The 25,766-nt window shown below is 33.2% G+C and overlaps 1 protein-coding gene across 1 annotated transcript; it reads right to left on the reverse strand.

The window, feature by feature from the left end:
• Positions 1-255: 255 nt before the first annotated feature.
• LOC121728386 (fatty acid synthase-like) lies at positions 256-20,138 on the reverse strand. The gene is made up of 37 exons (XM_042116561.1): positions 20,096-20,138; positions 19,864-20,016; positions 18,535-18,724; positions 18,052-18,172; positions 17,300-17,503; positions 13,854-13,970; positions 13,578-13,756; positions 12,408-12,550; positions 12,067-12,270; positions 11,628-11,814; positions 11,342-11,504; positions 11,082-11,251; positions 10,801-10,952; positions 10,540-10,723; positions 9,204-9,352; positions 8,434-8,618; positions 8,194-8,313; positions 7,953-8,062; positions 7,620-7,810; positions 7,386-7,534; positions 6,892-7,146; positions 6,663-6,777; positions 6,162-6,311; positions 5,959-6,071; positions 5,704-5,854; positions 5,449-5,620; positions 5,262-5,374; positions 4,672-4,836; positions 3,883-4,055; positions 3,462-3,611; positions 3,025-3,222; positions 2,657-2,765; positions 2,414-2,567; positions 2,147-2,303; positions 1,915-2,059; positions 1,391-1,670; positions 256-864 (listed from the first exon to the last, which is right to left on the reverse strand). Exons 2-37 carry the CDS (start codon positions 20,011-20,013, stop codon positions 299-301), a joined length of 6,234 nt encoding a protein of 2,077 aa, XP_041972495.1. The 5' UTR covers positions 20,014-20,016; positions 20,096-20,138; the 3' UTR covers positions 256-298.
• Between the last annotated feature and the right edge of the window lie 5,628 nt (positions 20,139-25,766).

Consider the following 25,766-nt stretch of genomic DNA (forward strand, 5'->3'; position numbering starts at 1 on the left):
TAAATCTAACCCAAATACCATTAATTATTGTTCTCAATATATTTTATTTGCTATAATCTTTACAAAATAAACAAAGTCTTGTTGTTTTTTTTGACACATGCCCCTAAAACTTCATTTGAAATATGTCGTTCACGTTCCGAATAATGTACCTACAAAAGTTGTTAAGGTAAATGAGAACTATAGATACTTCTACATTATTTATTCAAACCTCCATTAAACATAACAAAAAATCTTTATTATAATATGTATATAAACTTTAACCCACACATTATGAAATTATAATAAGTAATTGAATAAATTAGGATGTCATCAACCCATCGGCATTCAGGACGTAAGTTTGACATATGTTTCTATTCTTGAATTTTTCTAAGACAGCACTGTCCAGGTGTTGGTTTATTATAGAAGTACACATCAAATCATGTAGAGCAGAAGACAGTGGTGCCTCGAGTTGATAACAAATTATTTTTTTATCTGAAAAATGTTGCAAAGACGAGTCTACACTACTAAAAGATTTTGGGCGAAGAAATATTATTTTAGAGCTTATCTTTTTGAAGTCAGGTTTACAATTCAATAAACATGACAATTTCGTATAAATGTAATCGATCCACTTCCTTGTATACTGAATAGAATGTGGGTACTTTCCGAGTATTGTATCCGTAAACGTATTCATTTTTTCCTTCCAACTCATATTTTTATCCAATTGATCAAATATGCTAGGGTCTTTATGAGTAATAAGCAAATACGCATGTTTCAGAACTGCTATTTGTAGATATTCTGTAGTTTTAAAAGTCTTCAAATTATTTTTAAAGTTATCAATAACTTCAGACGGGGATCCGCCGATACAAAATACTGTTCCAGTTAAACCTGCAACATAAAAATAAAATAATGGTTAAAACTTGACACGAACATCGAACAGTCAAAAGCAGTGTGTACGTGTGGTGAACTTCGTAACGAAATACAATATCAAATCTATAATAATAATAATCAATTCAAGCGATGACCAAATATGTGCAAATTAAGTGTTATGAGCTACGACATAATAATATTATGTATAATATGACTAGGTAAAAGCCGAGCTTTGTGAGGGTTCTTTAAGGTAGTTTTTTTTATATATATTTTAATAGTTGCCAAATCCTGACTGATCGATAATAATAAGTAATAACACATCTACAAATAAATAAAAATTACTATGTTAAAGCACAAATCAATAGGCGTGATAGTTTTTCCGTAAAGTGCACAAAAGTGCTCAGATTATGGGATATACTAGGGGTCGCTTCGCTCACTCTGATAATAACATTAAAATAATATGACAGCAAAGTTGAAGTTCTTTTGTTTTTAAAACTTAATAATTGAAGAAAAATAACATTTTAATATCATTAAATTTCTTTACCTCTTTTTTCTAGTATAGATGCCATTTCCAACGCAACCATAACTCCACTTTCATAGCCAGCCAAATAGAAATTGTCCTTCAGCGCAGCTTTCTTGGACAGAGTGTCAATATATCTATTTGCTTGCTCAGATACAGTTTCATTGGGATGATCTAATCCAGGCTGTAATGTTAGTGCTGGAAGCTTCAGTCTTTCACACAATTTGGTAAAAGCAGAAAAATGTCCTTCCACGCCTGGGATAATACATAAAAATGCTTCTTCCTTGTTTATATAATTTTCATACTGGAATAAAATGTAATGTTCAAGGTTCGTTCATTGTTTAGATCATTACAATTTGATTAAACTAATTATAGCTAATAAATTAGAATTTATTTATTAGGTACTTTGAAAATGAAACTCGTTCATATAAAACTATTTAATAATTTATTGGTATATAATAATTTAATAGCAATAAAATACTATGATAATGGAAAAATAATAAATAATTATAGTTAAATCTTAAATCGAAAAAATTAACACAACATACCAAATTAGTAGACCTTAATGTTGTCATAAACACTACATCCGAAGTATATAATAACTCATCGGTGTACAGTTTAGGAAAATAGGCACCAACACCTTGGCTTTCAGTAAAGTCAAACTCGATACAATTTCTTTCGAGTTCGTATATTCTGAAATAGATAAAAATAGTATAATGAATACAGAATACTCCCGGAAGATGATGCAAAGTAATCATATCGACACAAAACGGTACTTACGATTGCAAGGAAAGTTCTTGTATGTCTTCTATGTTTAAGCGGACATCATATACGTCTCCTAGGAATCCCTGTATAGCTAATAGATTTGAGTTGTTAAGGTTTAAATTACTCAAAACAAAATCCTTTGCATTCTCTGGTACGTCTTGTAGTTTTAGACCTGAGAAAATAATACAAAATAGTTTTAATAAATGTAACTATGATAATTTGCCTATGATTACCTTACCTATGATAGCCTATTGTTGTAGTTTTACAAGTATTGTATTTCACCTGCAACCTGAAGTATTTGTTCCAGCAATGTTTTTCCTTTAGTGTTATTTGGTTGAGCCAATACCTTCTCTTTTGAAGAGGATAATGCTTTTTCTATAATTTCAATAGCATTATTGATCGATATCATATCCCGGCTAAAGTTTTCTTTGTACATCTGTCAAAAAATCACATTAATTTTTATATGTAAGAAATTATAGTCTGTAAATTGTAATTAATTTTATACGATGGGTATATACCACTCACCAATTTTATTTCAGGCAACTTAATGTGTGATACTGATTTATTACTTCCAATTATTGATTTGTAAAGTGGCTCCAGCTCTTCATTTACACAACTAACAAATGTAGTATGTCTGAAAAGACTAAGATTCTCAGATGTTCCGATAATATTTTAATGTAACTTATATTTAACTAATTGATACATTTTAATAACAAAATATTATAAAGAAATTAATAGATAGATGGCCGACCATATAGGTCCGCCATCTATCTTTTGTCACTTGCCATTTATCATTTGGCTGGATTATGTCAAATGTGATGATCTGGCTTGGTTCGACATAATTTACGGTCCGCTTAAGAATTAATTGTTTACAAATTATTTTAATTACTTACTTTATTTTTGAATTAGAAAGAGCAGCTGAAAGACTATTCACAACACATTTCATATCTACTGCTCTTTCATTCGAAGTTATTATAAACAAATTTTCGAGACCACCGTTTTTCTCACACTCTTGAATAACAAAAGAGGAATTGATATTCTTCAAAGAAGCTTTTGTGACTTTTGCTTCTACAAGATCATCACTCCAAATCCTAAAATAATATAATGCCTGTTTTATCACAACGAATTCCACTAACTTTGTTGTAACATGAATTTTCTTGCCTTTTTCATTAAAATATGATATTATATATATTATTCTACATCTAGCAAATAATTACTATTGTGAAATTCACGACATTATAAACCGTCGTCTATAATATCTTAACATTTTTATAGTTATTACAGTACAGTAGTAGAGATATATATTATCTCACCATTACTGGTTACTTACGTTGTATGAACATCAATACATTTAGATATATTGCTTAAAAGGAAAGCTAATTTCTTAGCACCCCTTTTCATTAATCTTTCAGCTAGTTTAATAGCAACTATTTCATCATCAGATATAATCAATTGCCACGATGAACTTGAACATTTGACTCTGAAATTTGAATGTCATTAATTCATTATAATGCCATTCATTTAGCATAGTTAAATAAAAATGTTTTCTTTAAAGATATAAAAATATTGATCGATTTTTTTAAGATTATGTACTTTCAGAGAAGTTGATTCCTATGCAAATCGGGGACCTAAGTAGTTTGGTTGCGTTACGTCAAACCCAGCTGACAGATCACAATTAACATTGAATCGACATATTCGAACAAATAACGTTGGTCTGTCAATTGCATAGGAATCAACTTTCCCGATGGTACCTTGTCTGTATAGAGGCCTTGATTTGTTGTAAGTCGAGTAGAATTCTGCCACGGTTGCAACCGGCAGCCTGCAATCGGCAGGCATGCGCCGCCTTCTCGGCTGCGAGCGTAACGCGCGACAACGGTCTCACATAGCCACGCCTTATACCTTCGACCATCAGGCTTCTTATGTACTGAAATTAAATATTTAATTAAAATCAATATCGCCGTTAAGGTGAGGATAAACCTCAATTTGTTATTCCGTGACTCCCGGTTTACCTAGTTCCAATATAATAACGAAGTGTTAAAAAATATGAGATATAAAGCACAATATTTAAAATACCTTAAACCATAAACATTTTAATAAAACGTAATACTTTGGCTGTAATTAAAATACAAACTCACCTCCGATAAACATCTATTTCATCGAAATATAAGTATCAACTAGGATAATTACTTATACATTTTATTTGAATAAATTGTTAGTAAATCTTTATTAAAATCTCCTTAACCGAACAATTTTGTTTCTTAATGTTTATTTCCAAAGATATTTAAAAAAACATGAAAAATAGAGAAGATCCGAGTAACTACAGTTTTATGCTAAGCTAAAATGAATCTTATTGCGATGCGTATACGCTTGGTCTTTGGTTGTGTGCAAGGTTATCGTTTTGGATTGAGATTAAACCCCGCCTTAACACAGTGATGCCGCTAATTGCATTGCTTTATGAGATATCTCGTTCTATCACTTTTCATTATTTGGTACCCAAATGGTAATAACGATTTGGTAAAAATCATTAATTTAAGACTTACTAGTGCCTCTTCTTTATATTTTGGCTGGAAGAGAGAAGATATATCGATAGGAATATATGCCCTTTGCCTTGTTAAATTATTCATGCCATAATTGAAGTCTTCATGATCGTGAATAACTGCTGTATCAACCAATTTTCCGTTAAATCCAAGACACTTAAGGTGGAACTGTAAAAAAATATTTTTTTCAAGTATGTATTAGGTTTAGAATTCTAAGTAGATATTTTAACATACTTTTGAACACAGTTACCAGATGGACCTTGATCACCTTAATCTCTTAGGATTTAAGACTTAAGTAATTCTATAAGATTGGTTATTTAAAGACCATCTACGCTTTGAGGGTCTAGTGTCTGCACTCCCGCCACAAAGTCAATTTCTTTGCGATGAAAGTTTTGGCCGCATTGTAGCGCCGGAGTTTTGACCAGCAGGTGTAGCTTACCGAAGTTTCAAAGGAGGCCGGGTTCCCCAACATAACACGCATAAAAAAGTACGTGATATTGTGCTTAAGTAGCATGAGACTTGTGTAAATAATTATTATACATATAGTGGGATTAAATTATCTGCTTCTTACAACCGTATGTATTGTTACTTACATTTTTGAGTTGCCCTTTGGAATAAGACACAATAAGTTGGCAACCATTTCCTTGAGTAGCATGAAGAATAAAATCTAGAAAACTGAGATCACTTGAATGTCCGATGTGATCATCTGAAACGAATTTGAAATTTTAACAACAAAAAGAATTTTTATTTTTTTTATTATTATTTACACAAGCTATTTACCTTGAAGTTGAGGAAACATTTTTTTCAGAAATTGTTTTTTAGATTTACTGCTTACTGTTGTAAATACTTCACAACCATGAGCCAAAGCTATGCTTATTAGAGCAAGACCTAAGGCCCCAGCTCCACCTTGAATAAGAATTGGAAAATTTCCGGCAATTTTTGCCTTGACGAACTAAAGACAAACAAATTTTATAATATTAGTAGTATATAAAATAATCGCAAAGTTATTAAATCAACTATGAAAACGAATAGTACCAGAATATAAAATGCCAATGAGTAAGACAATGGAACTGTTGCTGCATCTTCCAATGTCCAATGCGAAGGAACTGGTAAAAGAAACTCAGGATCAACCTTAATTGGCGATGCTATAGATTCCCGTTGTACAATTCCCATTACTCTGGTACCACTGTATAATAAAACAGTAGTATTTAGAAAACAATATCCAATTTTAACATTTAGATCAAAAATAATATTAAAGTCTTCAATCGGCAATGTCCTGCAATTTATTACCTCTTTGCGGTTCCGCTGAAGTCAATGACGCTTTTATTTTGATCATTGTTTTTGATAAATTGCGTTCCCATAAGCTTGTTAACGTAGACCATGTTGACTCCAGAATAGGCTACCTTAAAATAATTATTTCCAACGTAATTAGAAGTTATATTATGCTTAAATATAACCTTAATAATTATATGGAGATCAATTTTATTACGTACTTGAACATCAATTCCCAAGTTACTGTTTTCAATGGCGTGAACCCAACTAATTGAGTCAAGATCTCCAACTTGTCCAATTTTTAGCGTTACGCCGGAATCACGGTTAATTGTTTCTTCTAATGGCAAGTAATAATCTCCCTCACGTGCTTTCTAAATACAAAGTACAAACGTGTAAACAAAAAAATAGTAATACGTATAATATGTATTCGTATTAAATGATGCTTAAATAGTTCAAAACAAAATTATTTTGCTAAGTTAGGTCATTGAAATACAAATGTTTGGGTGGATTTGTATTTGTTGATGTCCTATTTTACTTACCTAAGCTAACCTTTTTGTAACCATTACAAAGAGGGTAGCAACATTCAAATACAAATACGTCCAAACATTTGGATGGTTTTGTATTTATCATACATATCATAATATAATTTGTATCATAAATACAAATCCATCCAAATGTTTAGATGGATTTGTATTTGCTGATGTATTTACTATATTACTTACATTATTATATCTGGTCGCATTTCGAATTAATGCAGGAGTTTTAAGAACAATGTTATCTTCATTTAGAGAAGGTAAATCAATGAATTTTGGGTTTTCTATTACGACTCCACCGCAACTATAACAAAAAAATTGAATATAAAAAAATAATTTTTAATTGTTAAATAAATTTATGTTAATTATTGTTTCGATGCTATATACCTATCAATAAGAATAAATAATTTACACTTACACTGTTATATCTAATAAATTTAATATTTTTGCATTATGGAAAATTCTACCATCGTTTGTAATTGCACTACTACGTTGTTTATTAACATCAATACTCATCTTTCTAATAAAATTTAACTTAGATACAGTATGATGTTTTCTTTTTAAAATATTCAATTGTATAATTCCATCCAGGAAAGCAATCCAATTATCCTTCCATTCGATTTTTGCTTCGGTCAAAGATTCATTAACACTGTATATGCTGCAGAATTCGTTCCTGAAAGGCGAAGGTGGTACTGTTTAGTTTTTTTTTTATAGATTTGTGTCTACCTGGCACAGCGGATAGCAATTGCCATCCAACGTGGCAATGCTATCAGCTTGCTAGGCACTCTGCCAGATGTGGACGACTTGGGGAAGTTTTTCTTTAATTTTGTATAATTATATTTGTATATTTTAGATTGAATTTTTAGTGTTTAGTTTGTATCTCGAATTTCACTTATAATAATAATGCCTTACTGATATTGATACTCCTTAGCGAACAGCAATCTGTAGATATCGCTAGAACTAACGTTTGTTTTCGATATTGGAGTATCATCGATTCGTTTTGTTTTGGTAACTTCTGGCACAATAGTTCCTCTAATCACAAGGGACTTCTCGTTTAGCACCTGGTAAAAAATGACATCATCAGTACATAATATTCGCAAATACGCAAGTGACTAATGGATTTGCAATAGAAGTGTAAATATTTACCTCGAACAGGCCCGTGCCTTTATGTAGAGTTACATCAATATACAATTGGCGTTTATTATGCAGTATAGGTTGAGAATACAAATAAACATTCTCAAACTGAACAGATAAAATTTCTGGTCTTGTGTTCAAGCTGGCAGCCAAAGTTCTCCATACAGAAACCAGAGCCGCAGAAAAGGGATAAAGGTTCTTACCTTAAAATATAATTAAAATTAGTAGGGTTGTGTAAAATAAATATTTTCAAAGTTTTTTAGTCGTACAAGTAACGACAATTTTATATATTGTGGTTACTTACACGACATAATTTTAATTTGAGGATCTTTTCATCTCTCGTACCTCTTATTACATGTCCTTTTAAGTAGGTGTGCTCAGCGTCATACGTTGATATGACATCTTTCGATGCCGATGCTGTAATCGTGTTGCCTGCTGATGGCAATGGTAAACTCCTGCATAGGTTTTTTAATAAATATGATAAAATTACAGACCTATTACAATTATAATCTTTTATCAACTTAAGTTTTTATTAAAATGATAATTTATCTTAATAAAAACATAAGATTATATGTTATAATATTACCATTTTTCTTGGTGAGCCCATTCCACTAAATGCGACAACATAGGAGTTGATGTTGAAACTGGAAACTCTATTTTTGGATACAAAGCCCGTACTTTAGGATAAAATCCTTCCATGTAAAGTCTGTAAAATAACATAAATATTTACATAGAATCTGGGCTTAAGAACTATAGAACTTTAAAACGAATTTCGTAAAATGTATTTTATAAGTCTTCACTTACATTACTTTCTACAATTACTTACTTTCCAATAGCTTCGAGCAAGTAAACAGAATTATCAGGATGACCGCGACGAGTCAGGGGAAGTAACTTGCAGGATTTAGGTAGAGAGCGCTTGAGAATCGCTTGCAATAGTCCATGAGGTGCCACTTCTATCAGCACCGCATCAGGTGGAATCATTTGAGAGGTCTCCTCAAACAGAACTGGACTCTGTAAAAATGTATCATATTGTATTAAGTGAAGAAATAAAAAAATAAAAAATATTTGAATATATACTACTAGACGTGGGCAACACTTACAAAATTTATTTGGTATGTTGTTTTAAAAGCTTTTATTTAACTTGCTCTGTATGTATGTAAGTATGTAGGTATGTTACGGTAGAATTTTGGATCTCAATTTTGAAGTAGATATATTTAATCGATTGAGCTGAAATTTTGCATACTCGTTTAGTTTGGATGACCATGCACAATATAGTATGTGACATCACTCTAAATCCAATATGGCCGACCATCCAAGATGGCGAAATAATTATTTTCTATGCAGTCCTACAATATGGATATAAAATGAAAGGGTTTTTTGATAGTAACTCGAAAACGAATGTAATTTCATTCCACATCCAACATGGCGGCTCATCCAAGATAAGGTAATAGTTATTTTTGAGACTATTCAAATAAAAGCTTTTTTCAAAAAGTTTTTTGTTTATAATTTATTTTAAATATGATCAAATGTTACGTACTTTATGGCTAGATAAGATTATAATAAGCAGTATACACTTTTGCTATAAATTATAATTACCAAAAGATTATTGGTGTGGTATTCGGCAGAACTGTACTTGGCTAGAGGTTCATGCCATCGGTCTTCCGGAACTGATGTGGACACCCAATGCGGGCTGCGTAGTCTCGGTGCCTTAATAATATTTTTCATACTTTGTAGTAAAGCGGGTCCTGAATTCAGAAAAAATGCGTTTTAAAAATTATTATTTTTTTACAAAAAATTTTTAACAAAAAGGCGACGGAAGTTGCTTTCCATCAGGTGACCCGTTTGCTCGTTTGCCCCCTTATTTCATAAAAAAAAAAAAAAGATAATTTTTAAGAATATCGTTTTTACCTTGGAAGTCGGGTTAAATTTTTTGTTAAAAAATAATAATTTTACTCTTTTTAGTTATACAGAGAGTACAAGACCACGTTATGCGTACCTAAATAACCACTACGAAAGTTACTGTAAGCGAAATTGTGGTAAATGCTTTCAGTTATCTAAGCGATTCTGAAATTTCCAAAGTTATATCTTTAAAGATTCAGGAGTTCTGTTCAGTGCCTTTGGATCCAAAAACACCTTCGTATGACATTTAATTTATTTGCAACTTATGTTTGAGTTACTAGAAACAACATAATATTCTTAACCACCACGTGTGTTTTAATAAATTTCGAAAGGCTTCTATTTAAACTGACGTAAATTTCAAGAATTTCCTTCGATTGCTCATATTATATTTCATCATCAGATCATCACCTTCGTAATCAATAATCATTGTGCCAAATTCGAATTATACCCTATACAACAACAAAATAATTTTTGAAATCGGTCCACAACTAAGAAAAACACTAATAATACTAATAATAGAGTCGTAATGTGATTTTGCAAGGTATAAGGGCAGTGACGATGATGATGATTAATCTTATGTACACTAAGCATATGCCTTAAATTCTTAAAACAACGTCGAAACCCCCAAATATGTATCTATGAGGAGGCCGGAGATCTGTTCACCACGGTATATCTTGGTGCAAAATCTACCTTTTTGGTGAGATTTATTTAGAATACTTCATATATACATCCAAAAGCACCATAGTAATATGTTTCCATTTAAATTGAAATACTTCAGATGAATCGAAATGTCATCCTGATAAATTGTGGTTTTTAGTATAAATTTCGAGGAATTCCCTCGATTACTTATGGATCCCATCTTACCTTTTAACATGGTACCAAATTCGGATTAAACCCGATACAATAGTGAAAAAATCTTGAAAATCGGCCCACAAACGGCGCAGTGAACGTTGAACATACAAAAAAAAATATATACAGACGAACATATTATGACCTCCTCCTTGTGAAGTGATGCTAATTGATTATTACTTACCAGCTTCAGCAATGTATCTTGAATGATATGCTATATTAGAACAAGGAACTTCTTTGGCAAATATCCCTTTTTTGACTAAGTTCGTTACGAATTCACTCATGATCTCTGCTGGGCCGGAGATAGTGCTAGATTCAGCAGAGTTATGGCAGGCCACTTCTATTTCTGGCGGACATATCTTTGAAATCTAAAAGAAGTATCTACGGTAATTAAAAAAGTAAGTAAGTCTCAGCTAGCTATGTTTTTATAATATCAGCTGCTAACCTCTTTGTAACCAAGACCAACGGCTGCCATAGACCCGCGAATGAACGGTGTCTGTACGGAAACCAGACCACGATAGTAAGCACACAGAATAGTTTCTTCGGCCGTGAGACATCCATCTGCGTAGGCGCACCCAATCTCACCTACACTGTGCCCTAAAATTATAATGTTATTTACATACATATTAATTTTACAGCTTAGACTTTAAAGTACCTTAATTTCAAAGATTAATAAGTATTTACTGAAGAGTTATAACATAGAGTATAATTATTCTGAGTTCTAACCGATTATCTTGTCTGGAATGATATCCATTACTCGTAAGACGTCAGTTAGTCCAATTTGTATAGCGTTAATACCAACAAATGAGTGCAATATGTTATCAAATATCCCCTTGTCGTTTGATGTAATTATATCAATAATATTAATGCCTTTTGGTTTAAGAACTCGGTGACATCTAAAAAATAAAATTCGGTTACAATAACTAGTACTTATCATCATCATACAATCTTTCTTCCCCCGAAAATGTTTGTAAGACATTACTTACTTTTCGATGGCAGAAGCAAAAACTGGTATACGCATGAGGTCTTTTCCCATCCCAACCCACTGCGAGCCCATTCCACTGTACACGAACCATAGCGGGCGCTTTCCTTGGTCGAAATAAGCACATTCTTCACTGAGACTAATGGTCTTACCATTTTCGTTTGTATCTAAAAGAAATAAACTAGCATTATTCACTAATCGATAAAATAAACATATTCAGTACAAACTGCATTCATAAACCAGATATTATTTTCAAGGATATAATATTTAGATTTAATAGAGTAATTTACCCAGTATAACAAAACCTCGCCCCAAATGCCCTGTTACTCGTGTCTCATGAAAATGATGAAGAAGAGCATGTTCTTCTGGATCAATTGCTCGACTTTTGAGATCGTTGATAATTTTTTTTACAGAGCTTTCCTGTCTTCCAGAACATAGAACGATACGCGGAATACTGGATTTGTATTTGTTGATGTCCTACAATAAAAAAATATTGAACTTTTTTATGATTTCCTTAAAAAATGCCTATTCAATTTCTTGTTTGTGAGATTGTATTTAAGCTTCTTTGTAAGCATAGAGCTTGAATGGAGCTTGGCAGATCTATAAATTAATCGAAAATCGAACGCACAAGTTATGTTTAATTCGTAGATTTCCGAGTGTAACTTTATTTTAATGTTCAGACTATGATTTATTTAAATATTATTATTTTTAGGTGTGAATTGTACCTACCTTTTTCTTATAATAGCCATGCAGAAGGACATGCGAAAAACTTCCGCTTATAGACAAGCCATTGACTGCAGTGTATGTGGGAACAAACTCCTTACTGTCGGTAAGTATCTCAATACGTCCATCTCTTATCGCCGCTATATCATCTCGTGGTGTATTATAGTGAAGGTTACCGGCCAGTTTGCCGCAATGGTAACCCAGCAGCACCTAATTTTTATTACTTCGTTATATTTGTATCTTTCAGTATCAAGTTCATCTGAGGTCATCACAACTTTACATTTTTAGCAATAATTATAGTTATATTAAATATTAATAATATTATTTTAGTATTCCGAAATACTTACTTTAGTCAAAGCTGTCGTTCCAGATGCTGATTCGACATATCCAATGTTGGACATAACACTGCCGACCATTAATGGCTTACTTCTTTCTTTGCAGAAAAAATCGTCTATCACATCTAGTTCAATCTTATCACTCTCTGGTGTTGCTAAAATATTAATAGGAAGTTTAAATTTACTACTATCAAAATAATATACATCATCATTTTATACGTGGGAGAGCCATGCTTCGGCACGAATGGGCCGGCTCGACCGGAGAAATACCACGTTCTCACAGAAAACCGGCGTGAAACAGCGCTTGTGCTGTGTTTCGCCGAGTGAGTGAGTTTACCGGAGGCCCAATCCCCTACCCTATTCCCTTCCCTACCCTCTCCAATTCCCTTCCCATCCCTACCCTCCCTATTACCCTATTCCCTCTTAAAAGGCTGGCAACGCACCTGCAGCTCTTCTGATGCTGCGAGTGTCCATGGGCGACGGAAGTTGCTTTCCATCAGGTGACCCGTTTGCTCGTTTGCCCCCTTAATTCATAAAAAAAAAAATCATAGTATTAATACGCGAACGAAAAACTTTGTAACCCTTTTTACGAAAAATGGGGAAACGTAGGTGCATGAAATTTTGCACAGTTATAGTTTATATAGTGAAGGAGTGCATCGAACTAATATTATTTTGAAATTATGCTTTTATCATACATTTTTTTAACAAATAAAACATTACACACACTACAACACACACACACACACATGAGAAATGACAGATTTTTGAGTGACAAGCCTATACATACGAATTATACTCTTTTATTTATGGTTGAAGTCTGGTTGACAACAAGTTGACAAATTGAAAATGGATTATAGTTTTTTTTATTGAATCTAAGATACTAAGACAAAGCTTACACGGCCAGTCTGAGGTCAGCTAAGTCCCAGAGACAAGAGTTAAAAAAAAATGATAAAGTCAATATTTTTTGCAAAATATAGCCGTAGTAGTCCTAATGTCGTTGAAACTAAGGTTGAATTTCGACCATTGGGCGATCTCTAGTTACTATTAAAATTAGTTATAAATTCTATTAATTCTTTAAGCCATAAGAGCACCGAGGATCGCGACAACAATACAATATCATTTCCTGGAATCCGCGATCGAAGTATTTATATGAAAACACTTAAAGATAATTAACGTATTTACCTGCCCCGAAAGCTTCTACATATTGTACAGCTTTGGGAGAGACATGGGCTTCTTCGTAGAATCTCTTCAGAAATCCAGTCATGTCGGTTGGATTACGAATGAAGCCATATTTGGCACCAGTTTCACATTCGGGCAATGACATGTATTCACATTTAGCGTAAACAACATAAGCATAAATTCTGTAAAATGAGGTTTGATTTTTGGTACAAAAGTGTATTTTGAGTAATTGAAATTACCTTCACTTATGAATTAAATAAAAAACAAAGTTTTTATTACCTTAGAGCATCTTTAGCTTTTTGTAAGAAAATAATATTGATTGCCTCAGATTTGGAACATCCAGTAGCGTTTTTATCAAATGATTTTGTTTTGCCGTCCATGCTAATATTTATAACTCTGAAAAAAACCTTATTTTAATACTAGATGACGCCCGCATCTCCGTTGTCCCAGAATTCATGTATCACCACAGATTTTAGAAGTAAGAGATATGTTATAGAGCGTGTCACATGTCGCCAAATCCTGCCCATATGGGCACAAATTGTCAGTCGTATGTCAATCACTCCACGGCTTACACGTTTTCACTACGCCGTAAATTGTGAACAAAATCCTGACTTGTGCTATAATTACCTACAAAAATTGCAGCGATACTGTGAATTTCAAAAATAGCGGGATCACCTATCACAGCCAACTGTAATTTATATGACTTTTTAATTTAAAAATCAATTATTCTTCACGAAAAATATTTTTCACGAAAAATGTTCCGTGAACTATCAAACTAAGGCACTAGTGATGTGGTGTGATGCAGATTTTGGTATCGATATTTTTATCGACATTTTTTCTGCGGTTGCGTTATTATCTACACTAATATTATAAAGCTGAAGAGTTTGTTTATTTGAACGCGCTAATCTCAGGAACTACTAGTCCGATTTGAAATTTTGAAGTATTCTTTCAGAGTTAGATAGCTCATAGCCAAGAAACAGAGGAAAATGTGGAAAAAACGGGGAAAATTATTTGAAAGGGCTTATCTCACGCACCATCCAGCAATTTTTATGTTGTTTGGCATAAATAAAAAGTAGACCACATGAAGGATCATAGGCTATTTTTGTGGGCTAATTTGTCTTTGAAATTCCTAATTTACGGGAGTGGAGCCGCGCGGAAGGTCTAAATTTATTATAAATTGCGGAAGCGGAAGTTTTATTTTATAGTCGAAAGAAGTGGTGCTTAAGAGGATACACCAGGGGCAAGAGAAATTGAAAATAGGTATTTGAAAATGTATTGCTGTATCACCAATCTCAAGTCTCCCACCGCAGAGCGCGATAGAGACAACACGACAAAAGTTCTAATAAAAGAACAGAAAATATTTGATTCGTTGTCCGCTGATTCCTTCTCCAAAACTTAACCGATTTAAGTACTTTTTTCACTAAGAATTAAAGCAAGGCTTGAGCTGTGTTCCTATTTTTTATTATTTTTGGTATATTTTAGCCAGTTTTGTTTTCTGGATGTTTGAACACAGAGGAAAATCTGGCCATTTTTTTGGGTTTTTGGACGTTCTTATCTTTTTTAATAATAAAATTATGAAAAAAATAAAACATAGGGACATGCAATTGTGGCCATAAATATTCAGGAAAACAATCATAACTCTACCGGCTTTATCCAGGGAGGAAACAGGGGACAACGTTTGTATGGAAAAACGGCGGTGTGGACTCTTTGAAGAATGATTTATATTACCTTCATCGCATTTAGTCCTTTTTCAGTTTTCCCAAAGATGCAAAATTCAAAGAAAAATGTATGCAAAAAATTGGCCAAGTGCGAGTTGGTCTCGCGCATGAAAGGTTCCTTATCATAATAGAGCAAAATTAGACAAATAATGTATTTTTGTACGAATCCTTAATTATTTAGTTCATTTTAATTTTATTATTAATTGTTAAAGTATAAATACAATGGCGTATTTTGTACTTTTCAAGTGCCTACCTACCTGTTGCCGTAATTGATATCGAGCAAAAAATAGCAAAAAAATCACGTTTGTTGTAAGGGAGCCCTTAAATATTTAATTTAATTTGTTTTAGTATCTGTTATTATAGCGGTAACAGACATACACAATCTGTGAAAATTTCAGAAGTGTAGCGGTTATTGAGATATACAGCCGAGACAGACAATAAGACATCGAAGTCTTAGGAATAGGGTCCCTTTTTTTCCTTCTTAAAGATATTCAAAAAATAATAAGCGGGGGATGTTACTACATCGCTATAGAAGCCTAAACTGTGGCTAGTTTTTTGTCTGTCTGTCTGTATGTTTGTTCCAGCATCACACGAAAACTGATCCGATTTGAATGCGGTTTTCGCAGATATATTTGTTTTTTTTCCAACTTAACATCTGGTTATATAATATTATGAATGTTTATATATTGCCTAGTTACGATTTTGCCAAACAGCTGATTATTTTGCCGAATTGAGTTGGTCCCATAGTAAAAGTTTTTCGTAATCATGGATGATTTTAACCCCTTTCCGCCTTTAAGTTGTTTTTGTTAGACTGTAATATTAATTATTTACCACTTTCATTCTTTTAATAGTATTTAAATACCTACCAAAATACATTCATATCGTCGTAATAATAATTAATCGACACCGTAGATAGACCGGACATCACTAGACCGTGTACCGTTGACACTATGCTGACAATATAGTGTCATTGAAGTCGGCGACATAGGTTTCCATATAAACGGCGCTACACAACACTTCTCCTTATTTTCCTGTTCTGACTTCTGAGTGTATCACATTGGAACCGTAAATTTTTCCATAACAAAATCTATATTATGTATGTCCTTATCTAAAGTTCTTTCAAGTCCAAAAGAATTTTCTTATTAAAATTGGTATTAAAGTCGTAATTGAAGCCAAATGATTTTCTGCGTATTTACGTAAATACAAAATTAATTATTCAAAAAAAAATGAAACCGACTTCCAAGATAGAAAATAATATTCTTACCCGCTAATTCAATAGTGAGTTCTATGACAAAATAATAATAATATCTATGGACGCTTCACACCACGTCAGTCTGGCCCCGAGCTAAGTACCTGAAGGACTTGTGTTACGGGTACCAGACAACAGAAATATATTTAATACTTTTAACATGTATTTATGATTTTTATTATATGATACACATTAATTTAATACACAATACACATCCATGACCCAGGAAAATATTTGCAATTATGGGACTGGTACGGACTTAAAATTTATGAAGACTGAGAACAGAAATACTGTGTACAGAGTAAAAATTATTTAATACTTTTTGGCTATCTTTAAAATTTTCTATAAAGTTTTGATGTTTTATCTAACCCTTCAGGCACAGTACAGGGTGTAACAAAAATAAGTGATAATACTTTAGGGTGTGTACGTGTTCCTTGTAGAGAGTTCACTGTGAAAGTAGCAGTTGTAAGACCAAAAATTTTTTTCACATTTGTATGGGGAAACTCGTGACGCTCGGGCGCTTGCCCATACAAAAGTGAAAAAAAAATTCGTCTTTCAGAGCTGTTACTTTCACAGTGAACTCTCTACAAGGAACACGTACATACCCTAAAGTATTATCACTTATTTTTGTTACATCCTGTATAGCAATATGACATTGCTATACTGTGCTTCAGGTAAACACACAAGCTGTCAGTTGTGTGTTTATCACTTGTTGTATTCAATTTAGGAGAAATAGCCAATATTTAAAAATTACTTACCTTCCATAATGTACCGATGATTGTGGATGTAGACACAAGTTAGCACCTCCCACTATAGCAGCTTCGCAATCTCCGCGAGATATGGCAGCATACGCTAGCTCCAACGCAGAGGCAGAGCTACAGCACGATGCGTCGACAGACATAGAAGGACCTTTAAGGTTCAGGTAATAAGAAATTCGGTTTGCAAACATGCTCCTGTTGCATCTAAAAATGTTTTTATAATGAGAAACTTGCGAGGATAACATTTAACAATTTTTAAAAGTTTCTAAAGGCCACTAGCGCTTCGCATCCCACAGACAGCAGTCTTGCCTAACACTGCTATAATATAAGTGCTAATAGCTTTGTCCACTGTGCCTTTTTCTGTTTGTCAAGGGCGTTATAGCGAAGTCAACAGCGAACGTGAGGCATGCCCGCGACGCATGCCCTCTGACCGTATCCAAAACTTTCGCTTTGTTATTAAAAATGACAGTTGACGTTGCGTTCGTTGACGCATTCAATTATTGAATGCGCCAAAACGAAAGTTGAATGAAAGAAGATAATGAAAATTGAAGACGAAAGCACATAGTGTGGACACTATTCTCCCACTCGCGCACGTTTTTAACGTTATTTTATTTCCCCAGGCGTTAATATTGAAGAAAAACCGTGTTTTAGTGCGCAGTTGAAACAGCTTAAATATAAGGGCGAGTGTACCGCAGGCTTTAGATACTTCTTGAAATACAAAATTTGTTTGTATAAATGTAGTATTTACGTACCCAGCTATGCCAAGACCTGTCTTTGCAGTGGCTATATACAAGCAAGCCTTTTCTGACTCGGAAAAGCAAGTACCAATGTACACACCAACTTTTTTGCCTGATAGATTAACTGGATTCACACCTGTATCACGGAAAAAGTATGTGTAACTTTTATCGGACCAAAATTAGGAGTATTCCTAAGACCCGATTTTTTATCGTGCCGTTATTCATACATAAAATCAAATTTCGATTGTGATGATTCAGATGATTTTCAATTGTAACATTTTCAGAGAGAAGAGATTTTCATATTTCATGCGTTTCTTATAATATTTCTGATTTAAATCATTATTTCTATTACATTTCATTTAGGGATAATATTAAAAATAATATATCACAATACTGTGTTATTTTTAGTAATAATTACTAGCTAATTGTTACAATCTAGTTAAATATTTTGCTTTGCAAAAAAAAATGGTCGGAAATGGAGGGACTCTTTATACATACCTGCGTCAAACAAGGCTTGATAGGTTTGCTCGAGCATTTTCCGAGACATGGGATCCATCAAATTGCAGAGGCGATAGTGCACTTTGAAGAACTGAGCATCAAAATACTCAAGATCGGGGATGTGGCCAGTAAACTGGGACACTTCGGGATGGTTACAAACCCAACGATTCGTCTTGGTAAATGGATTTTTCTATAGAAATAATAGAAATAGTTTATTTGATATTTGAATGTACAGTGTGTTGATATCATAAAGTTAATATACCTAGCTAGGTATAATATCGACAACACGACGTATATTTTGAGCATATTACGACCATTTTCTCAAGTTTAATATAAAAAAAAATCCAATAATATAACATTCTACTATTAAAAATAACTAAAATATACTAATCGTGCCGTGTCTTCGTCAGAAATTTATCTAATTTTTCTGACTGCATAATACGAGTATGCTGCAGAACTGAACCTACCTGCAAAATAAGCAATATGAAGACACCACTATAAACTATCAAGTGTGATAAGTATTAACTAAGAATACAGTGGTGTCTACCAAATTCATCTTCTTATTATTTAATAGTACATTGGTTTGGGCTTGCCTAACATTGGGAAAAGTAAATTTTACTAGAATTTAAACACATTTGGTTTTACTACAATTTAAAAAACGTAAGTTTTTAACATTAAACCAACGTAGGTACTATTTTTAAGAAAGTGCTGTTTACCTCATCGTAGTTTGACTGCTGTCGCTCTCCTTTAAAAATAAGTGAAGTGTCATCAACAAAAAGTACTGCCTGATTATTATTATCCTTAACTAAATAATTTAAGTCATTTCCATAGATGGGAAAAAGAAATAGGCCTAATTAGATTTCTGTGGCACACCTAATTCTATTTTGGTTCCATTGGACTTTTAACTATTTACCTCAACCCTTTGAGTCCTTTTTTAAGGTAAGAAGTCAAAAGGCTGAGAGCTGAGAGAGACTCCTTCATGCCACGCAGTTTCCTGATCTATGTAGCATGCTCAACACAGTCGAAGGCTTTGGAGAGATCGCAAAACACAAGGCATCCTGCGACTCCTCACAAGCCTCATTGTAGAAAGATAATTTCATGTATCATTGTGGTAACCGCTTTTTGATTTAAATTTAATTATCACTCATTAAATCGAGATGAAAGATCTATTAATTTACCAATTATTACAGAAGTTATTTAAAAGGGTAACGTCACGTTAATCTGTTAAATAACATCTACTTGTGATTTGGTTATTGATATCATATTATACAAAATTCTGTGTGAGTGAGATTACATGCAGTATAATATTGTAAAATAATATGAATTCACCTTGTTATACAATATATCTGACAATTGCTTCACATCGTAGGAGTTTGGGTACAGCCCAGCCATTCCTGATATCACAATTCCATCGTCCATGTTATCTCGCCATTCCCCATTTGATACTGTGTGAACATTATCTTGCGGATTCGGTGACATTGTCTAAAATGCAGTCAAATTACAATAAATAAGTCAATGCACTTATTGCACGAATCGAAAAAATATAATAAAAAGTCCATACTTAGCCAAGTTTGTTCTTATACGTGTTCCAAAGACTTATAAAAAAGTATTTTTGCAATCAGCCTTATATAATAATTTAAATTTATTAAAATATATTTTGTGTTTGCACCTTTTCATTTTGTATGCAAATAATAAGGTGACAAAAGGTTAGGGCATAAAATAATAATTATTATTATCGACGACAGTCGGAGCATTGATCGTACACCAAGGATGTCTTCCAAGAAGCCGGGACAATGATAAAAGAATAGGAGAGCCGAAAAAGGGTCCAATCCCATACCCTTTCCCTTCCCTACCTCCCCCATTTCCTTCCCTACCCTCCCATATTCCCTTCCCTACCCTCCCCTATTACCCTATTCCCTCTTAAAAGGCCGGCAACGCACCTGCAGCTCTTCTGATGCTGCGAGTGTCCATGGGTGACGGAAGTTGCTTTCCATCAGGTGACCCGTTTGTTCGTTTGCCCCCTTATTTCATAAAAAAAAGACGCGTTAAGACCGGAGCCAACTTTGGAGCACACTTTTTCAACGATTCGTCCGTCCGTTATTATTATAACTAGAATCTAGATAACACTGATTCATAATTAGCTATTTTAATACTACAACAAAATAAAAAAACCAGCCAAGTGCAAAGTTATATTAAGGTTGACCATTTATGACGTATAAAAAAACTACTGGCTAGATCTCGTTCGCACTAATTTTCGTTGGTAGTTTTTGTAGTAATGTACATCATATATTTTTTTTAGACTTATCATGCCCCTACTTTAGAAGTTAGAGGGGGGGGGACACACATTTTACCACTTTGGAAGAGTCTCTCTCGCAAACTATTCAGGTTAGAAAAAAATTATATTAGAAACCTCAATATGATTTTTGAAGACCTATCCATAGATACCCCACACGTAGAGGTTAGATGAATTTTTTTTTTTTTTGTTTCAGTTGTATCTATGGGGACCCCTAAAATTTTTCATATTTTTTCCATTTTTGTATCAAAATCTTAAGGCGGTTCACAGACTACATCTTCTTACCAAGTTTCAATAGTATAGCTCTTATAGTTTCGGAGAAAAGTGGCTGGGACATACGGACGGACAGACAGACAGACATGACGAATCTATAAGGGTTCCGTTTTTTGCCATTTGGCTACGGAACCCTAAAAAACAGCATCAATTTCACATTTTCTCTAACAAAAGTCAAAACACAGGTAGCGTTAAAATATAACTAGCTATTTGACCGAGCTTTGCTCGGTATTCGATAAAACACGAATAAAATGACATTTTCTAAAAATGATTCCTAGCTAGATCGATTTATCGCCCCCGAAACCCCCTATATACTAAATTTCATGAAAATCGTTGGAGCCGATTCCGAGATTCCAATTCTAAATATATATATATATATATATATATATATATATATATATATATATATATATATATATATATATACAAGAATTGCTCGTTTAAAGATATAATACTTAATTACTATTCAATATAATATTATTATTACGTCAAAAGAGCTTTCTATAAATTTTAACTTATGTAGAGAGTGGAATACATTCAAGCAAAGTACCGTACTGTTTTCTGTAAATTTTACATTTTCAAGTACATTTTCAGGTACCTACATAAAAGGAAAATTTTGTGTACCACTAATCCTACTACCACTGCAGCTGTACCATAGGTATTATTATTATTCAGCTTGAGAGTGAAAATACAATAATCAAATTTATCTTTCAGTTTCAGTTACAATAATAATTATATTATAAATATTATATCATAAAAAATCTTATATATAAAATTCTCGTGTCACAATGTTAGGCCGCGTACTCCTCCGAAACGGCTTTGCTGATTTTGACCAAATATAAGTAATATGCATATTCAGTGGGTCTGAGAATCGGCTACTGGGTACTTAGTATATTGATAAGTGCATTTGTTGAATAAATAATAGTAAATTATTACAACTCGAGACTGACGGCGACCATTGTTTGTGCGACGGGATAGCGATGGACGTTGCCATGGTGACATAATTATTTAGTCACTTCAATAAAATAATATGGCTGAAATACTTTTTAAGTAAGGCAAAGAAACGTTTACCGGGACAGCTAGTAACATTATATTTTAATTTAATAAAAACAAATAAAAATGAAAAAAATCACCAGCTTACACATAGCCTTAAAAGCGCCATCTAGTGGCGAGTAGATGAAAGAAGTAAAGTTGTTTTGTTTTTCTGTTTCTAATATTTTGGTAATGTTAATTACATTAGTAAGTACTTTTAGTTATATTCAGAACAAGTTGAGTTCTAATTATTTCAATTTGTAAAAATAGTCACTTACTACATAATTTCTGTGATCATCACATTTTGCTCTTATCTGTTATAGATAAGAGCAATAATTATTGCCAGGGAGGCATACGTAAGTAATTCAGTGGCGAAGAGTCCATATAACCCGATTCCCGTCGGCTTCCCTTTTGGAAAATCGAATCTATGGGCCAAATAAATTTTTATCTAATAAATATTTTACATACCGTACTTAAAAAACTTTGAATTCACTAAACGCCTACAAAATTTTATATGCAATAAATTTTTCTCTCACTTGAAATAGTTTGAATTAATAATTAATCGCCTACAAATTTATATAGGCATCTCCGATAGAAGCCGATAAATTAGCGGGTTATTTCTTCATACAACGATATTTCATAGTAAGCATCTGTCCTTTTTAACCGACTTCCAAAAACGAGGAGGTTATACGTTCGGCTGTAGATATTATTTTTTTTTTTATGTATGTTCAACGATTACTCCGCCGTTTGTGAACCGATTAACAAAATTTTTGTTTTGTTGTATAGGGTATTACTCCAATTTGGTACCATGTTCAGAAAAGTGGTACCTGATGATGGGATCCATGAGTAATCGAGGGAACTCCTCAAAATTCAAATGGAAACATATGATTTTTTTGGTTTCATATGAAGTATTCCAGGCATATGTTACCAAAAAGTAAGATTTTGCAACAAGATATACCATGGTTCGAAGGTGGTGAACAGAACTCCTTACTCCTTATAGATACATGTTTGGGGGTTTCGGCGTTGTCTTAAGAACTGAAAGCATATACTACTGTGCAAATTTCCTTAATTATCATCATCATCACCACCATTCCACCATACATCCATGAGTAATCGAGGGAACTCCTCAAAATTTATATGGAAACATATAGTGATTTCAATTTTTTATGAAGTATAACCTAAGCTACCAAAAAGCAAGATTTTGCAATAAGATATACCATGGTTCCGAAGGTGCTAAGAGAACTCCGGATTCCTTATAAATACAAGTTTGGGGGTTTCGGAGTTGGTTTAAGAACTGAAAGCATATGCTACTATGCAAGTTACATTCATCATTATCACTACCACCAGTCACCACACCATGAATTATCTAATTATAACCCTTATTATTGGTACTTACTTTTAATCGTCTTTAAGAACGAACCCCGAATTTGTCGAACGATTTACAAAATTATAATGTTATTTCAATGTAAATGATTCGATCTTGGTGTTTAGGTTACCAAGTTAGCAATTTGATCATAAGATCTATGAGGTATGTTATTCTCCTTAAAATTTATAAGGACGATTATAGTTATATTTGAGCATAATATTATATTATGTTGAGCTGATGAGTTTCCATGAGTGTAATGACAGAAATAAATTCACTGAACAGTACTTTAGAGCCTTTAAAGACAGGCGTATGAACATTAATTTTATCATTGCTTGATTAAGAGCGAGCTGTCGGATCCAAAGTCACTAAGCATAGCACATTGGTCTGTACAAAAAACCAGCTTATTAAATATGACTAAAAAGAGTGAAATTATTATTTTTAACAAAAAATTAAAACCAACTTCCAGGGTAAAAACAATAATAATTTATAATGAACCAAAAAGTGTTAAATAATTCTTACTCTTTAATGTGCCTAATGCATAACTCTCCTAAGCCTCAACTATTTCTATGTACACAATCTTCATTATTTTGAAGTCGGTACCAGTCTTAAATATTAAAAATATTTTGTCATAGAACTCAGCATTCTTAGCTGGTACCGTCTTCAAAACAATGAAGATTGTGTACATAGAAATTAGAAATAGTTGAGGTTTAGGAGAGTTATGCATTAGGCACATTAAAGAGTAAGAATTATTTAACACTTTTTGGTTCATTATAAATTATTATTGTTTTTACCCTGGAAGTCGGTTTTAATTTTTTGTTAAAAATAATAATCATTCCTGTGAACTGATCGTCATGTTCTGTCTCGTTCTACCACGCGCCAATATACTCGGAAATAAGCCGATACTCGGCGAGTTATTACGGAGAAAGGTTAATTATGGTCCAATCGCTCAGTCCTGTCTCTAGCGGTTATCGGCCTTTCGTCTACCACTGTATTCTAATTTTACAGATGTAGCGATATCTATCGCATCGTTTGTATGACATAACTGTCAAAAAATTTCCAAATTCAAATGACCGCGTGTATCGTGGTAGAGCAAGCTAGAGGAAGCGTGACCCCGCCATGTATCACGAACCTTTTTTCTTACGAATTATTTTTCTGAGTATAAATAAAATAATATGAAGTAGAATAGAAAAGAACAGAAAATTGTTTATTTATTTTGTGTATCTTAAAACTATACTCAAACTTAAAAACACAATTATGAAAACTATGTACAAAAAGGCGGTCTTAGGGTGAATCCAAACGAGCGTAATTTGTGAGTTGTGAGTCGCATGTTGAGTTGTATGTTTATTACGACTATTTAAATATTATGGCCACAAACACAGATAGAACACAGATTGGAAGATGACTTAGCGAAAATCACACCAGAAAAGTGGAGTTTGTCGACTTACATACCTACACACGCACATACACAAACATTCAAATCAAATCAAATCAAAATATTTTTATTCAGAGTAATTTTTTACAAAAACTGTTCCGAACGTCGATACTAAGGTGCCTACCACCGGTTCGGGAACTAACCCGGCGAGAAGAACCGGCGTAAAAAACTCGCACGGGGCCATCTTTTACTAAAAAGATGGAAAATTACAATTTAGAACATATTATAGTGCACCAAGGCTTTAAATGAATACTGGTAAATTGGAGAACTGTCAAAATGACGTTTTTGAATGAAAACAGCGTTAGTTCCTTTTTCATAATATTATTCACTTCCTTATCTCTCAGTCTCTACTTTCATCATCATTAACATGAATTATAAATGTATCTATTGTAGAATTATTCAAAGAGTGTAATTTTCTCATTTCATCTCAACTTTTTTACGTGGTTTATACAGTTACTCCACTTTTCGGGTGTGATTTTTGCTAAGCCATCTTCCAATAAATGTTTAACGTCGCAAAGTTTAAATGTATTATTTCTAGCAATGTAATTTTTGACGTCCGCCCAAATAAGCTCAATCGGTTTTAGTTCACAGTGATATGGCCTACGAATAATAAAAACTCAGGAAAAGTAACTCCGTCAAAAAACATGCTCCACAATACTTGTCAAAAAAGTGTACCCAAGGTACACACTTCAATACATTTGCAATATTTAGGTGACCTTGAGCGGTACTAGGCTGACGTTACATTACAGATCAAAAGGAACCAAATTTAAAACGGTAATAGTATGGGAGTTACGATTCCTTAGTTTTTGTTATTCGTAGGATATGGCGGAAGCCGC

This window comes from Aricia agestis, chromosome 6 (genome assembly GCF_905147365.1).
Source record: "Aricia agestis chromosome 6, ilAriAges1.1, whole genome shotgun sequence".
NCBI classification, from domain to species: Eukaryota; Metazoa; Arthropoda; class Insecta; order Lepidoptera; family Lycaenidae; genus Aricia; species Aricia agestis.

Coding starts and splice junctions, on each gene's coding strand:
- LOC121728386 (XM_042116561.1), bottom strand. CDS start 20,013: ATGTCACCGAATCCGCAAGATAATGTTCACACAGTATCAAATGGGGAA. Junction 6,312..6,662: donor ATGCGACCAGATATAATAAT/GTAAGTAATATA, acceptor CTTTGTATTTAG/AAAGCACGTGAGGGAGATTA. Junction 5,375..5,448: donor AATGTTTCCTCAACTTCAAG/GTAAATAGCTTG, acceptor AATTCGTTTCAG/ATGATCACATCGGACATTCA.